The 17,973-nt window shown below is 36.9% G+C and overlaps 1 protein-coding gene across 6 annotated transcripts in view; it reads right to left on the bottom strand.

Moving 5' to 3' along the window:
• Mctp1 (multiple C2 and transmembrane domain containing 1) overlaps positions 1 to 17,973 on the bottom strand; it is a 569,946-nt gene that overhangs the window by 63,372 nt on the left and 488,601 nt on the right. For all 6 annotated transcript variants that reach the window (XM_074077064.1, XM_074077065.1, XM_074077066.1 and 3 more), the window contains one exon: positions 14,867 to 14,920. In XM_074077064.1, coding sequence (XP_073933165.1) covers positions 14,867 to 14,920 — 54 coding nt within the window. The remainder of the gene's footprint in view (positions 1 to 14,866; positions 14,921 to 17,973) is intronic.

Below are 17,973 nucleotides of genomic sequence, written 5' to 3'. Positions count from 1 at the left end.
ATAAAATATTTTGACTATGTATTTGTCTTTTCTTAATGCTATGAAATTATGCTTAGTAGAGAAAACCCATGTCTGATACATTTAACTTGTAGTACATTTCAAAATCTCAAAACTGACCTTCTAATGATGCAAGCACAGCATTGGTGAACAAAAAAACCCCAAAGATATAAAAAATGCATATCCATATTAGAATCAACTAGGGACAAACTTTGATGGAATTACCACCAGATCTGTATAGTTAAGGTCTATCTATCAAGTGAGCCTATCATAGCTTTGATTGTACTAATTCCCTAAGAAATGACATCAGGTAGAGTTCTGGATACCAGGTGTGTAAACACTCTGAGATTCTGATGTTATGATATCTTTCATGTAGAAACCTGAACACAACCCCACCAGATGCAGAAGCTGGTTTTCACTGGGAATGCTGCCTACCCTTTTACTGCTGGTGTCATTATTTAAACATTTAATGTAGGAGAAACTGAAGGCCAGAAAAGAACAAGCCTGCATTTAATTTCAAGTGACAGCTAATACAGTGCATTAAAGGTGTAATGCTATACACATGGTAGTTATATTATAAATAGTAACATTAAAAGGGGTTACAACATTCCTAAGACATCCTAAGTTTAAAACACTTAAAAAGCACATTTGCAGAACAACTTATCTTAAATTATTTTAATTGGTTTCAAGAAGACATCAGATTAGTGATGGGCCTTGACTTTTTCTGATTATAAAAGAGAAACATGGATGAATGCTTTTTAGACAGCCTAATATCATACCCAGGTAGGCAACCTGATAACCTGTGCTACTTCAATGCCATTAACTATCGATGAATATTATTTTCACATAAGTGTTTATGCAAATTTTGTTTCCCAAAAGTTGTTAGTTCTAATAAATATAGCTGAGGCAAAATGTCTTCTTCTTTTTTTGTTTTATCTTTGCACTCATTTTCAAGGAACTTTTTCAAAGAGGAAAAAAGCAGCGACAGGGGTTTTAATACTTAGCAACCATTTTTACTATTAAGAATTTTTTTTGGTGATATGAAAAAGAATCTAGTTACATTCTTTTGCTCACTTGCTTACAAATAACTTATCTGAAAAAAATCAAGCAATCTGTCAGCTATGGAAGTTTATTTTTCCATGTGTTATATAGAGATAAGCCAGACTATACTATTAGATTTCCACTGACATAATTGTGCATGAATTCTGATCTGATTTGGTATTACATAGTGCAAAATGTGACATGTTTTTTCTAATATACCCCATTAGAGGGGAAAGAAACTGCCAAAGTATGAAATCTGAGGGCCTTGATTCAGAAACTTGTGACTCCAAGGTTAGCCCAGTGGGAAAAAAGGACTTGTTCAGGTACTGAAGGTTGTGAGAAGCAAGCCTAATACCCAGGAGTTACTCTGTTTGATAATCAATAAAAATCTTACATTATCAGACTGCCCCAGCTGTATATTCGTTTATCATATTGCCTTGTATGTCTCCAAAATTAACGTGTGGAATCACAAAGAGAACACAGATGCTGCCCTTATTCCCAGATCATTGCTGATCAGGATAACTTGTTTGAGATACCACAACCGACTAAAGGCATTTATGTGCATGACATATGGGATATTGATTTTAACATCCACATGGTGCTACCTTACTACAGAAGAGAAATGTTAGCTCCAGTAATACTAGAAGATGCTCTTGACAGAGAAAATTACGGTTCCTACAACAAAATTTTCAGAGCTATTGTGACTTTTTTTTTTCTTTTTGGTGGGACTGGGGCTTGAACTCAGGGCTTTCTGCTTGCAAGGCATGCTCTCTACCTCTTGAGCCACACCTCTATTCCTTTCAGAGATATTAGAGATCTTTTAAATCCTATGAGATAGGTCCTTGAACAAATTAAATAAAATACTGATATGAATTGTTAGCAATTTCAAGTTTCATTTTTTAAGAGGTAGAAACTATTATGTTTTAAGAAGACAGGATTCTGCAATCTCCTTTTCTTTATTCTTGACTCTTTATCTTTGGCAGCCAGTTCTGTTAGGTAAAGCCTGACAATCTAATGGCATTTTTTTTCCTTCCTTTATCAATGAAAGATGATGAATGTTCATTACAATTTATATAGGAATTTTTAAAAAGAGTCTTTGCAACTCCTTCCTAGATCCCAACAAACTTTAAGAGAGAGCTTAGCCAGAAGATGAAAATTTTGGATGGCATCCTTATCTATAGCCTAGATTAAAGAAGAATAAGGTTGTCCTTTTGTATTTCAGTGGAGAGGCAGAGAACAACAATTCAGTCAGTCCTTTGTTGCTTCTAATCTTGTAAGCCAAAAAAGCCCTAAATATATTTAGAATGATCAAATTTGAGCTGACCTAGTAATTTGAAGTTACCATGTTTATTTTATTTTTGAGATAATTTAACCTACCTGGGATAAAGAGTGTCCTCACAAAACAACAGACTTCATAATCCTTAATGTTATATGATCTATATGATCTTTAGACCTTTGGAAAAGGCTGGTTTTGTTTTCCAAAGATGGAAATCTTTCTCACAATCTCTCTCATCCCATAGGTTCTTATGCAATATGACCTTGATAGTCCCTGTATCAAGAGGTACAATTGAATTTCCTTCTTCTTGAATCTGGGGTAGCCTTTGTGCCTTGCTTGGCTAACAGAATGTGGCGGAAGTGACATTCTGGGACTTCCAAGGCAGGTCATAAGAAGCTTTTTAGCTTCCACTTGGGTCTTGTAGAACACTCATTTTTTTGAATTCTCTCTCTCACAACCAAGTCATCATGGCAGAAGAAGCCTGCATCAATCATTAGTCATCGGAATGAACCACCTTGAATATCCCGTCTAGTTGAGCCTTTAGATGGCTGCAGCCCCAGGCATCATAACTGCCCAAGTCAGCCCAGTCACCCAATGGAGTGATAAAAGAGAATGCTAAGTTACTTTAGGTTTGCTAAATTTTCAGGAAGGATGTTCTTATGCAAATATATACATAGGTAGATAGATAGATAGATAGATATCTCTGGGTTTTGGAGGCAGAGAGACTAGTGTTTAAAGATTGTTAGTTTCACTTCATTTGAGACTGTTTGTGAGCTACTTATCTCTTGGGGGGTTCCAGTCTTTTCATCTATAAAATAGGAGCAGCAAAAATGCTTCTCCACTGACCCAAGTTCTGCCAGCATTATATTGTCCTAAGGACTGTTAGATCAAAGCCAGAATAAGCGTGATTACTATACGCTCTTCTCTCTGAAATCAACTTGTGATGCAATGAAAATATTTTATTCCTTTTTTACATTTAGTCTTATTTCCGCACTGGATCTGTGCTAGTTATTGAAAACAGACCCTTGGTATGGCCCTGCTGCCGTCATTTTCTCAATGCTATCAAGACCCAGTTGCTTGGGAAGGGAAACTAGAAGACTTGTTTTCTGATCTCAGTTTCATCACCACCAGAAGAGTTAAATAATTCCTAATCTTACGTTCTCTGTTAGATAAGCTAACTTGTTTCTAGGCTCAAAACTTCCTCAATACCTTAGTCTAAGCTACTTCCCCTGCCTGCTAGGTTAATCTTCCTGAAATTGGAGCATGGAAATGATACACCAACAAATGGAGTTATTGTGAATAGTAAGAAGGTAAGAAGGGAAAGTATTTTGAAATAAAAAAGGACTAAATAAATATATTTTAGCTGTAATTCCTTCACAGCATTAAAATTTTCCTTTCTCCAACATATTTTTCCACCAGTCTTATTATATTTAGTATTAAAAAATCTCTCAAATAGTTTTCTTTCTGTTATCACCATTACTATTTAAATTAAGTATCCCTTTCTTTTTTGTTGTTTTGTTGTTGTTGTTTTGAGGCAGCCTCCTACTATGTGGTACAAGCTGGCCTTCAACTCATGATCCTTCTACCTCATCCTCCCAAGTGTTGGGATTGCAACAAAAGATTACAGCTATGGATGCCTTTATTTTTTGTCAGAGCTATTGTGGTGGCTCCTAGCTTATTCCCTTACTTTAAGTCCCATTTTCTTTTTATTCCATCCTCTGGCCTATTGCCAAAATTCTTTTTTATAATAATGAACTTTTTATTTTTTGGCAAATAATTGTACATCTTTATGGAGTATAGTATAATGTTTTGATACTTTCATACCTTGTATACTGATGAAGTCAGGATACTTAGGTCATCCACCATCTTAAACATTTATCATTTCTCTGTGAAAACTTCCCAAATCCTTTCTTTTAGCTATTTTGAGTTATACAGTATTGTTAACTATAATCATCTCTGTACAAAACCGAACTTCAGATCTTATTCTACTTCTCTGGCTGGGAGGGTGGCGGGATGGGTAGAGTGAATAATGGTTTTTAAAGCAGAAAATTCCTACTTTAAAATTGCTTTTGATTCCTCATTCCTTAGAAAATAGAATTCAGACTCCTTCGATGATGGCGGAAGCCTTCACAATCTTAAATTTACATTTTTACTGCACCTCACAGTGCTTGATTTTATATACCACACTTCCTGGTACATTCTTGTTCATACTTCAAGATCCAAACTAAATGCCACTTCCTTTGTAGAACATTTGCTGACAGTTCTGAGAAGATGGTTACCCTCATGTTTTCTCACCAAAATTGTTCTTAACTTTGTTATAACATTTTCTTCATTGTATTATAATTATTGACGGCCATAACCAAGAGGGCAGTAGTAGATAGTGACTCCTGAAAGACTCATGTTGTATCATATTATCTTTGTCTTCCTAGTGACTTACCCCTTGATATATATATTTGAAATAAAAGTATCATTTTTCAATGAAAGTTATGCAATATAGCAAAGTAGTTCCCAGCACTCAGGAGGCTAACACAGGAAGACTGCAAGCCTCAGGCCAGCCTGGGCAACAATAGAGAGATCCTGTTTCAAATACAAAAACAAACAGACAAACAAAAAAGGAGTTCAGCCTTTATCTGAGATTGAGCTTTGAGGGTTGGGCCAAGTGTAGATGTGTGAATTTAAGAAGAAAACAACATTTCTTAATTGTTTTCCTGAAACTTTGGTTACTCTTATAAAAAATTCATGTTCTATATCAAATTATAATATTAAAGTCATTGATTTAACACAGAGTGGCATGGGATAGAATGCTGGATTTATCAGCCTACACTAAGTTGTGGTAGTGAAAACCTCAACATCTTAGAGGCTTATTAAACCAAAGATTCATATTTTGTGCACACTACATGTCTGTATGAGTTTGGCTTCATGTTATCTTTCTTGCAGGACTCAGGCTGAAGGAGTAGCTTCTTTGTAGAGAGTTTCAGCCTCCCTGCAGAAAGAAAAGAGAGGTGACAAGAGCCAAAGATGGCTCTTGAACTTTCTGCTTGGACATGGCATGTGTCAGCCACAATGAGTCACGTGCTCAAGACTGATGTCAGTGGACAAGGAATTACATTTTGGACATAATGCAATCTATCACAGATGCTACCAAACCTATGAAGACAGTTTACATTGTTATTACCATAGTAAGAACTCTAAAATAGTTTCTTGGTGCATTTTTGTTTACTTTGAGTATAGCTGAAGTTGGAAAATTTCAAAGAGAAAAAATTGCACCATGAAGTTTTCTTATCTATTAGTTTGCTATTAACTATGGAGTGTGATAGAATACAAAACTTGCACTACTTCTGTGTGACAGAATTCTGGCCAATGGAAGCATGGAATCAATTAACTGAAGGAATACCTTAGACTGCCTTCTCTGAAAATCTATTAGACAATGTAGATCTTTTTCTTTATGTAAAAACATCTTGTTTTTTAAAAACTGGAACTTTACCTGGCTTTGGATTTGCATCCCTACCCCAAAACTTCAAGTAATTTTTATGCATGGACCCTATTACAATGAAAAATAACACATGTCACAGGAACTATTTTGGTGAAGCCACACATTTCTGGAAGTTGTGTGCTCATCAAATGATGTCCACACTACAGAATTTTTGACATTTCTTTAATATTTCCCCTTTGCACATAACTTGGTGAAAATAGATACCTCTACTTGCACAGCCAACTTCTGTTGGCCAGTTCTTATAATCAAGGAAGAATTCTTACTTCACAAGCTCTTTTTAGAATCTGCAGAGTCAATGTCTTTAGCACGGTGAAGAATTTCTTTGCCAAACAAACTTTCAGGCAGAATGAAAATCTTGGCACTCTGGGCTTCGATGGAGCATCTGTGACGCTTGGCAACACATCTGGCTCTGCTGCTTTGGTGAAGAAACATTCGTCTCATCTCAACATGCAGTGGTGTCAGCCGGTGTCAACGACTCTGCCAGCAATTCTGAAAAAATCGTGTCTATTTCTCTGTACATTGTCAACCTCCTGAGAGCCAGGGATGACACACTGCTATTTCAAGAGTTTTTGTTAAGAAATGGAAGTAGAAGAGGAAGTTCCCTGCTGCAATACAGAAGTTAACTAGCTTTCCAGAGAACCTGTCCTGAACACTGATGGGCCTTCAAAGGGAAATTCTGGTTTTTTGAGGCAAAGGAAATCCAACTATCAGAATAAACCAACCAGAAAGAATTGCATTCATAGTTTGCTTTACTTGGTAGATATTCTTGCCAAATTACCTGGGTAAATCTTTCCATTTCAATTCTTTCAGTCCACCTGCCACTCTAGAAGGATACATCATGGACAGATATCTACCTAAATATTTCAAGACTTCTGGTAAGTGGAACAAGGAGTGAAAGTGTTTTCAATTTGTTTACAGGTAAAAATACACAGACAGCTGGAATCACTAGATAATTATCTGGCAATTAATTGTGTTTCCAATGGCTTTAACCTGGAGCCATGTCTAGTTAATCTTTTCTAAAAAAGTTATGAAGCATTCATGATGCAGTTTTCAGAAGATGATCCCACTGACACAACATGCATTCCATAAGAATTTTGGAGAATTCTAGAAATCCTCACTATTCCCAAGCCTCATGTAATAAAGCCACAGTAGTTTGCATTTTGTTTGTTGTTATTCTTTTGCCAATGGAGTGTTTCCAGCAACTGTTGTCATGAACCTGAAAAGTCACAGTCAAACAGATTTCAAAAACTGGGCGTGGTACAATGGCTCATTTCTGTAACTCCAGGTCCTTGGTCAGAAATCTGGAGGACTGAAGTTTCAGACCAGCTTGGGCAAAAAGTTAGCCAGACCCCCATCTCAATAAAAAAGCTGGGTAGGTGACATACATCTGTGTTTTCCAACTTTGCTGAAATTATAAGTAGGAGGATAACAGGCAAGCTGGCCTGTGCAAAAAAAATGTAAAACCCTACCTGAAAAATAACTTTTTCAATAAGGGCTGGGTGTGTGGCTTGAGTGACAGAGTGTTTAGCAAGTGAGAGGCCATGAGTTCAAATTCCAGTACCTCCAAAAACAATAAAGGTTGGGTATGATGGCATATGCCTGTAATCTCAGCTACTTGAGAGGTGGAAGAAGAAAAATTATGAGTTTGAGACCAGCCTGGAGAAAGTTAGCAAGGCCCATTCTCAAACACAAAATACAAATAGGGTTGGGGGCATGGCTTACATGGGAGAGCACTTGCCTGGCATGCACAAGATCCTAGGTTCAATCTCCAGTACTAACCACGCCCCCACAAAAAAAATCAAAGCAAAAAAAAAAAAAAAGGTTGCCAAAGACAATAAGCCTCTTTCTGTATCAAAAGCAACTCCACAGTATCAAAATCAAGCCCCTTTTCTAGAAACTTACTTTTGAACATAATCAAATATATTATTTTTACTTGAAAAGAATGCATTATTGTGTTTGAGGAAATAGGCATTAAAATCAAGAGGAGAGTGGTGAGAGCAACAGAGATACAAAATTTTAAAGATATTTTATAGTTTCTATAAAGTAATTCCATTTGCACAGCAAAAAACATGATGTGAAAATGTCACTTCCTCTCCCTCTCTCCCTTTCCATCTCTCTCTCTCTCTCTCTTTCTCTCTCTCTCTCTCACACACACGCACACACACACACACACACACACAGAGTGTGTTTGTTTTTCTGGAGAGAAATTCTACATTTTTCTTAAGATTCTCAAAGGATTTGTTCTCCTGCTGCCCTGGAGAGTTGTAGGGGAAAATATTTTAAGGAATGGAACAAATGTGGTGAAGAAGTAAAACTCTTTTATTGAAAAACGAAGCTCACCATGACTTGCTGCTCCATCCACCAATTCATATTCTAGGCTCCTAACCAGGAAAGTACACAACTATATGGAGATGGTCAATAACCCACTCTCACTTTTGGGTGAGTTTTTCTAAAATAAGAATGAACACAAATGAAGAACAGTGTAGCCTATTCATGTAGAAGAGTAGAAACAAATGAATAAAGAAAAATTAGGAGTGCACATCTAGTGCTTTAAAATATAGTGCTCTCGAAAAGTATAGAAAATGCAGATGGTAGGTACTTGTAATAGTTTACCACTGCTGCTGTAATGAATTACCATAAACCTAGTGGCTGAAAACAAATTTATTACCTTACAGTTTTGTAGTTCAGAAGTCCAACATATGTCTCATGGAGCTAAAATCAAAGCATGGGGAGGGCTGCATTTCTTTCTGGAGACATCTCTTCCTTGCCCTTTCTAGCTTCTAGAGACTGCCCATATTTTCTTGACTTGTGGCCCTCCCCTTTCCAACTTCAAACCCAGCCACAGCAGTATCTTCCCTTCCTGTCCCAGCTAGGTTATATTTTACTGATACTGTGATGCTCACATCTTAGCCACTTGCTTCCCCTGTGGGTAACAGATGTTCCTTCCACAGCTGTGCCTTGGTCTGCAAAGTCTCCTCATGCTTGCTGATCCTGTGGTGCAGGCACGTGCTTTCTTTGGCTACAGATCTAGGGGCTTATACTTCTTTCCCTTCTGAAACCTCCTGAGGTTCTTTGAGTCTGATTAGTAACAGTGAGAACAAACGTGACGGACTGCGGACGGCTTGGACCTTGGAGAACTTGGATCTCATGCCACCTGTCATTTTGGTGACACACAGTTGGGAGAGCTCCCCTTGCAGGTGGTCCAGCTATTTCAGCAGCTCTTCCTTCTTCCTATGAAGGTCCTGAGCCTTGATCTTGGCTATGACTGCACAAGTGGCCACCAACTGCCATCTACTCTGATGGCCTCTTCTACTTTTCAAGATACTTGTGATCACATTGGGCCCACTCAGATGATACAAGATAAACTATCTATTTAATGACAGTTGATTGGGAACCCTTCAGCCTATCTGCTGCTTTAATTCCTCTTTGCCATATAGTATGATTCATTAACATTGAGTAATATTCAGTTTCCAGGGACTAGTGAATCAGGGAATGAATATTTTTGGCTTATTTTACCTGCCTCATATCCCTTGAGCCAGTAGAATGGGAAAGGGTTGTATGTACAACAGTGAAAATTAAACCAGCCCCTTGCTGGAATAATACCTTATTATGCTACTTATTACTTAAAGATCATGTTTGAAGTAATCGGCATCTATATACACATTCCACCTTTCCCTGGGAAAGGCAGGTCTTAAGGAAAGGTAAGGATGCCAAACTTGGAATCAGAAAATCTGAGCATTAGTACTGTCTCAATCTGTGGCACTCATCTAAATTTGGATGAACCAATTTCCTCATTTTATATTATTTTTTATTTTTTTCCAGTGCTGGGGATTGAACCCAGGGCTTTGTATATATAGTAGGCAAATGCTCTATCACTAAGTTATCTACATCTATCTGTCTATCTATCATATTTCTACTATATATTTTACTTTATACCTCTGGTATGAGATGTTCCTATAATCTTTAAAAGGATACGTATAAGCAGATCAGTTTTCCTCATTTGTTTATTGTAGGATAATTGAGGCACAGCCTAGCAATAGGTATAGCCAAAGAACACAAACTATTTCATTTTTACTCTAGAGCATGGGTGGTCTATGTAGCTGTGGTAGGCAAAAGATGGAGGGCAAGATTTCCATCTCCTCATGTGTGGAGTGGGTTTAGCTATATGGTGGGATAGTCATTCCCATAAGTAGGTTATAACATTTAAAGGTGCAGTTGTATTTTAAAAAGGGAAAGTGTCACTGGTGGGCTCACCCTAAATAGGTAAACCCTTAAACAGGGCTGACTTTTACTGAAAAAGGCAGTTTGAAGTATGGGAGAGATTATCTAGCAATGGATTGAAGATGGGCTCATGGAAAGTGGCCACTGGGAGCAGAAGCCAACAAGAAAATAAGGATTTCAATCCTTCAACAACAAAACACTGACTTTTACCAAAAGCTTGAATGAGCTTGGAAGTCGATTCTTTTCCAAAGCCTCCAGATGATAACATGGCCTGAATGACCTTTGAGGGTAAAACTCTGAGCAGAGAACTCAACTGGCTATGCCCATACTTCTGACCTACTGAACAGATAGCTGAGAAAATGAGTTGTTCAATACCTCTAAGTTCATAGTAATTTGTTATATAATCATAGAAAATGAATAAGTTAATACAAATGGTATTCTAGTTAAATGTGATTTAGGATTTTTTTCTTTGGCAGCAATGGGATTTGAACTCAGGGCCTCATATCTGCTAGGCAGGTACTCTACCACTCAAGCCATTCCACTATCCCTGTTTTGTATTGGATGTTTTCAAGATAGAGTCTCAAGAACTCTTTGCCCAGGTGGCTTAAAATCTCAATCCTCCTGATCTCTGCCTCCTAATTAGCTAGGATTATGATTTAGGATATTTAAAAAATAAATTTTTGTTATCGCCTCTCTCCCTGCCTTCCCCCAAAGTCTTGATCTGTTTCTCCAGCATAGAATTATTTCACTGACTCTAACCAGGAAATGCAATTCGGCCAGATTAAAATCTTCCATCATATCTAAAATTGTCTTTCTTTTCCTCTCCTAGTTGATATAAGATGCAGAGACGTATGAATCTCGAGTAAATTCTGCACACGTTTGGGCTACAGAATCAAACCAGAACATACAGGTTTTAAGAATTAAAGCAAACAATCTGTATATTTTGAAGTAACTTAGATGTTTCATTCATTGCATCTAGTTGTCTTGAAACACAATAATCTTGACATAACAGTTGAAGAAAAAGAAGAAACAATGTAAGCATAAATGCCTGAACATTTTAATATCTTTTATCAGTAAACGTTACTAGAATGCCATGCATCTGAATTCATGCTTTTCCTGAGGGAAACCTGCATTCTGTCTTCTGCTTCCTGATACTGCAGCTGGATCTTATTACAAGGGTAGGATGAACAATGCGAAACATACCTGAACTTTTTAAACTACAAAAGGAAGGCTGATCTTCATTAGTTAGGTGTCTAGATTATGCAGATTAACCACTGTATTATTAAATATGGCATGGTGAAAAAACACTGTTATATGGCTTGTGGATAAACCTAGGTGCTTCCGTAAAGCCTTATCATCTGCTTAGGCATTATATTAGCCACAAAGGCAGGATTTGGTGTCAGGTCAAAAATCAGACCAAACTGTGACTTTGTGGCTGGTGGTTGAGAGAATGCTCCACAACAAAGGGAACTGAGAATACAGTATGATGTCTTCCTAACATTTAATTCAGGAAAAATGTCATCTCCAGCACAGTTTAACACAGTGCTTCTACATGATGCTGATGAGTGAGAACATTAACAAGCCAATGAATCATAACTAAGACTCACCATGTAAAACTCAAATTCTCTGCCTTTGTGAAAAGCATGAAATTGGATTAAGGGAGAAGCTACCTAATTTTAGATTTAAGCAAATGTGGACAATGGGCTTAGAATGAAAGCTCAATCTGTCGCCACAAACCCTCACCTGAATAATGATGAGTTCTTTTAATCAACAATAGAACTCAACCAAAGATGCTTAAAAGGCCATAATCTGGAAAAACTTAAACATTTGGGGATCCAGATAAATTCTGATTTAGCTTTTACCAATTTAAACCAAAGTCTTCCCAGGTGCTAAAATCTGCACTAAAGAAAAATTACAAAGCTATTATTATGTGACGTGATTAAAATCTTTGTCTTTACTATGTATGTAATTATGCTGAGGGAAACACTCTCAGCTCAGGTGAAATAAAGGAGTTGGGTTTATGCCTACACGGCTCTTGTCAAGTAGCCAGTGACTTGCCCTTTCATTGTGAGTGACTAATATCAATGCTGGCTCTAAAGAAAGACACTTTTCATAATCGCCCAACAATCTGCTAAGTGAAAACATATGGATGGGCTTAGGCACAGCCTGCCAGGGGTCTTTGCTGAATGGAAAACAGGTGCTCTCATTCTGTGCCACGTAATACCCCATTTACCCCCAAGTCCAAAGGTTATAGGACTAATAGCTGCCTTGTGGTAATCAGGGAAAGCCAAGACACTAGCCCTGGTGAAACATCTGGGGCATATTTTACATACTTGCAACATATGCTTCAGGTTCAATTAAAGTGAGGCTTTGGCACATTTATTAATCTTTTTTACTTTTATCCTATAAGAGGACCCACCGACCTGACCCCACTATTATACCATATGAGAAAACAGAGAAATAATGAGAGCGAAAGGTCAGTACCTGCTCGTATGGCGAAAAACACATTTGTTTTCTCATGAAATTCCATTACCCATGACTTTATACACAAACTTTAAATGGAGGAACCAATGAATTTTTTAAAGTAGGAAATTGCCCTTCTCCCATTCAGACACACTGATAGCCAAGACTTACAACATTTACTGCTGTGAGACCCAGTCAAGAGACAGAAGCTATAAATGGAAATGTCGTATTTCCATTACTTAGAGTAAAAACTTCGTATTTCAAGAAGTCTACTCTAAGACCCTTTCCTCTATTATGCAAGAACTTAAAAGTCTATTGTAAATTACTAATTTGAGATTTTCATTTTTGTTCAGATGTAGTTTTCAAGCTATCAATTGCATCATGAATAAAAAAAGAAAAATATTTATATCATACGAATAAAGTATTGGATTTATGAAAATCCAGCTCATAATTCTTTTACATGAAAAATACACTGTTTTGCAGGCAGCCTGTACTGATGAATCCAGTTGAATTCACACAGTAATTCAAGCATTCGCTTTTAGTCGACTTTGGTAACTAGATCTGAAAATGTGTTAGAACCAGGGTGTCAATTTCAGACAACCAAATACTAGATGACAATAGATGCTACTCCAGAGATTTAGTATTGCCTGTTCTACTACTTGACATCTATGTGTTGGCAAGCTGAGTTTCCAGGTGTGTCTGTTTGCTTCCCATGCCCAGCATCCTCTCTATTAAAAAATGACCACAAATAAGGGAGGATTATAGGTACAGAATACCAACAAACTGGTTGACTTCAAGTAGGACATTGAAGTACTAGACTCCACTAAGGGTGTCCATGTATTAATATTTCTGGGGGAAATGCCTGCTGCTGGGATGGATCTTTATGGTGGCTTTAATAATAAAGCAGCCACAAGCAAAGGAAAATGGCCACAAATGGATGGCAGCTCAATGTTTATCAGCAGAGAAATGATGATTCAGAGCTGACATGTTGAGTTAAAATACAAGCTCTCTACAGCTCTACGACTGACCTTAACAATAAATCACATCATTTATTGCCAGAAGTGTATGCTCGTGTTATTTAACACTAAAAACAAGCACATATGTGTTTTTTACAGGAAGGAGATTTTGTTAGTTTATGTTTGATGATATTGCTAATGACTAAATGATATACAGAAGAAAAATTCCACATGAAAGCTCTATCAATTGAAAAGTGTTTGAAATAGCATTAGAAAGGAGAAAGTGTTTCTATTTTCTTTCAAGCACTGAATATTTTTAGTTAGGAAAAAAAATCATTTGTAAGGTCAACTAGTCACTGTGAGTTTTTTTTTAATTTCTAATGCTTGCTTCCAACACCAATTCTTACACTGGGATATAACTGTGCATCTCTACTGGAATCGAAATTCAAGGGCATAAGTTAGAATATCCTGTTTTTTTCCTTTCTTCCAAAAAATTCATTGCTTTACTATAACAGAAGTCAGACAGATTCTGGTGAAGGTCAAGATCTGGTTTTATATGCCAAACATTGTGCAAATCATTAATATTGTCTCCCCTGCCTCCTGATCTCACCTTAGGATTTTTTAGATTTTAGGTCTAGAATTGTTCAGAGATCATGAGGCAACAATGTCACTGCCCTCCTTGCTATAGAAAGCATTTCTTCCAACCCTAGCCACAGTTGCACTAGCACAAGGTCATTCTAATTCTTCTCTCCAGTTGTCCCCTCTCCCCAGGGGACAACCAATCCAAATAGTTCCAGAAACTAGCTGTTGTTTAGTAGGATCGTCATGCCCAAACCAACCAGCAATCAAAACAGGAGTCTCTGTGAATGGCACTTTCTTGATGGAGGAATCACAGGGCTATTCCAAATGTAAGTGGGGGGCAGTGAGCCCAGAGGTTATTTAAATGTCCTCCTGAGCACTCCACACATGTGTTCTTTTTCTGAACAATTCTCTGAAAATTACAGATGACAACATCCATGTTCAAGTCATGCAGGCGGATATATTTTTTTAACGCCCCTCTTCCCCCAAAGCTTAGACCGATTTGTAATATTCAAGATAGGACAAATTTTTGCCCTTCAAAAACAGTTGTCACTGCTGTTATCTTCACAAGAGCTATCAAGTTCCAGACAAGCTGAATTTTTTTTTGTTGTTGTTGTTCCTGGCAGAAAAATATTTGACCCAGCTCTGGACAAAAGCGAAGAGAATTTATAGCCCTCTCTTCCTCTTTGCAACATGCAGGGGCATTGTTAGGATGATAAACAGCACTGTCCAATTTTCTGGACTCAAACACTTCAACTCCTTTTTTAACTGTCTGTGAAAACAGTGTCATGTCTACATTTCCCCATCCCCAGATACCCAAGTGCTGGGAAAGATAATTACCTTGTCATCTTTGTCATCTTCTTCTTCCTCGTCCTCTAGCATGTCCTCCACTACCTGCAGATGGAAACAGAAGTCGTTTTTGTGCTCTTAAAGGAAAGAATTTTGTTCTGTCATTTTGAACCTTTTGGAAATGAAAACTTTATTAACATTTGAAACACTGCACTGGGAGGGAATGCTTGATTTAATATGAAGATTAGGAAAAGGCTCTGCCTTTAATTGATAGAATCAGGGAACTGAAACTCAGGCAGGGGAACCCTATTCATGTGAAATGTTTTGTGACAAAGAATTTAAAATATGTGTGAGGTAAACTAACATTAATTTGGGGGATGCTTTAAACGAGGAAATTTCCTTTCCACCTATTCTGCTGTCTATATTAATCAGGCACTTTAAATTTAGAGCTAAATAACTAAAGCATGGAACAGCTCTGCTCTTTCTAATTAATTCTAAGATAAAACTCTCTCTCTTAATTGATTCATCCTGGTGGTCTATGGCATAAAACAATGTCTTTTAAGGCTCAAATTTTAATTTTTATGTATAAGATCAACCTTGATTATCTCTGTACTATTTTTTGATTTTTGAGGATTACCTGAAACTCTCATGTTGACTCTCTGCACAAGAATTATGATGGTGGATATATTAAAGGGAAATTAGAAATGTATTCCATAATCAACTATGCATAATATGTATGTAAAACCCATATGCATGTGAGTTTGGATACATGTCTGTTTTTAATGGTTTTCAGCTTAGTAAAATGGAACAGTCATTTGCTTTGCCTCAGTCAGTATATATCAGGGGGCATTAAGAATGGAAATCCACTCCATTTCAGGTGGGGTATATTTTACTTTTTGCACAAAAACATGCACATGCACTACAAGGAAACCAAAAATATAAAAAACCTCCAGGATAGGGAGATCGCTATTTATATGTGACCCAAACTTGTTGCACTTGTGATTTTTTTTTATTGTTTCTAAATTCTTATGGTGCTTTTTTTCTTATTACAGTCTGAATATCTATTTCTAAGTAGACTCAATAGAATCATGATTATAAAGTATTTTGAAAGCTTTCTCTCAAAGTTCCTAACTTTGGAAGATAGAGACACCTCACCCTTCTTTCATGTGACTTTTTAATCTAAATAGCATAGCATATGGGTGAAAACTTCAATAATCAAGACTTTATTATGGAGTGTGTCACTGAGATAAAATGCCAGATTCTCAGTTATTATTCCAAACATTCTAAAAGCATTATGTGATTCAAAAGAATAACCCAAACACAAACTTCCAGTTTCATGAACCAATATATAGCCAAAACCTATGAAATTGTTCCTAATTTAATGTCATGCATTTCTGTTAAATGGTAGGATTTTGTTATCTTTCATATGGACATTCAGCACTTTAAAAGATTCTCAGTAGCATACTAGGCTGTTTCCAATATGTGATAAGAATTGACACTACTTACACTGCTTGATGTACAAGCAATTCAACCTCAACAAGAAAGATGAACTCATGAGATTTTTTCTAACTATATTCAGCCACTCCATAACCATTTATTATAAACCCCTTTGGCCAAGGCACACAGTACTAGGTAATGTGGGAATACAAGGATGAATAGAGATACTTCATTGCTATTCATATCAGCCCTATAGAACTTAAATAGAGACTCTCAGGTAAGCTTTCATGTTGCTTTTCAGTTTTCTGGAATTTGAAGCTTTCACATCACGAATACACAGACAATAGCAATGACAGCGTCATTCCAAATTGGACTATTTGTGATGGAGATTTGAAAAAGGATGTGATGTTTCAATACATTGTGTTGCACCAAAAGAGTTCACATAACTCTCAGATTTTAAAAAAGGATTATCTTATACCTCTAATAAAATTATCTTTAAAAATTCAGATCTAAATGAAATAGATTTTTTTTTTTTGCTTAAATTACCCATGCAGAGTCATGTCAAATACGTCAAGGACAATGAAATGACTATATTTTTACTCCCATGAAGAAACTCAAACACAGTCATAGTTAGTTGTTATTAATGATGCTACAAATGCCTCCTCCCCACAGTACTCATTATCATACTGCATATGTAGGAGGGAGGAATGGTATCAGATTGCGACGTATATAACAGGTACTCACCAAGTATTTTTTGGACAAGTAAATAGATGAATGCATCAACTACCCTTCATATCTTTCTGGTTTTGTTTTATTTCGAGACAAGCTCTTTCTTTATAGCCTATGCTGGTCTTGAACTCACAATTCTCTTGCTTCAGCCTCCCGAAAGTGTGGAGATTCCAGGTGTGCACTACCACACGCAGCTCCTATTTTTCCTATCTTTAAAAATACTCTTTGGTAAAGTGCCTATTCTTTATTTTACAGAACTGACTTAGCTTACTTAGAAAGACTTATACGGAATCAATGATGCAGACTAATAAAGGCAAATATTCAAAATTCTTTCAAACATTTGCCTGGAAAAGGAGCCCATGTTTTAAGATTTGAGAATTTTATTTTATTTTAAGATTTGGAGATTTTCACTATCAGAAATTCCACAAATTTAAAATATGGTTGAACCATAAAACAAAGTACTAGATTAATGTCCACATTCTATAAATCATCTCTGGATCTAAGATCAAGTATGACTCAAAGAGGTCTATAGACTCAGGCTCTTCAGTTGAAAAAATCTGAACTGTTCTTACCCTGCACAAGTGGATAATTGGCTATGCACAATTACTCCACAAATGTGCAGCCAGAACCCACCCAGTACAACCATTTGCATTTACATTTGGCAAAAGGTATTGTGTTAGTGAGAGGCCTTTGTGTTTTGTGTTAGTGTTCTAGCGAGGGCTTTCCCCTCCTCCAGTGCCTTGTTAATGTCACATCATAAACATCTACAAGTGAGGATTTATAATATGGATGGTTTCCTATTGATACCTTTACAGTGCTCTGGAATTACCCTGCTATTACACTTTGTTCAGGTGAACTTTAAGGTGCCTTGGAAAAATGAGATAACAGTCTCTAACCCACAGTACCGATTAAGGATCCAACAAGATCATGTACGTAAAGTGCTGAGCACAGTTCCTGTATCAAAGTAGGTCGTCAGAAATGTTAGCTGGTAA

Source organism: Castor canadensis, chromosome 6 (genome assembly GCF_047511655.1).
Source record: "Castor canadensis chromosome 6, mCasCan1.hap1v2, whole genome shotgun sequence".
Taxonomy (NCBI): domain Eukaryota; kingdom Metazoa; phylum Chordata; class Mammalia; order Rodentia; family Castoridae; genus Castor; species Castor canadensis.
The sequence above is the reverse complement of the archived record's forward strand: the minus strand, read 5'-3'. Positions and strand labels throughout refer to the sequence as shown.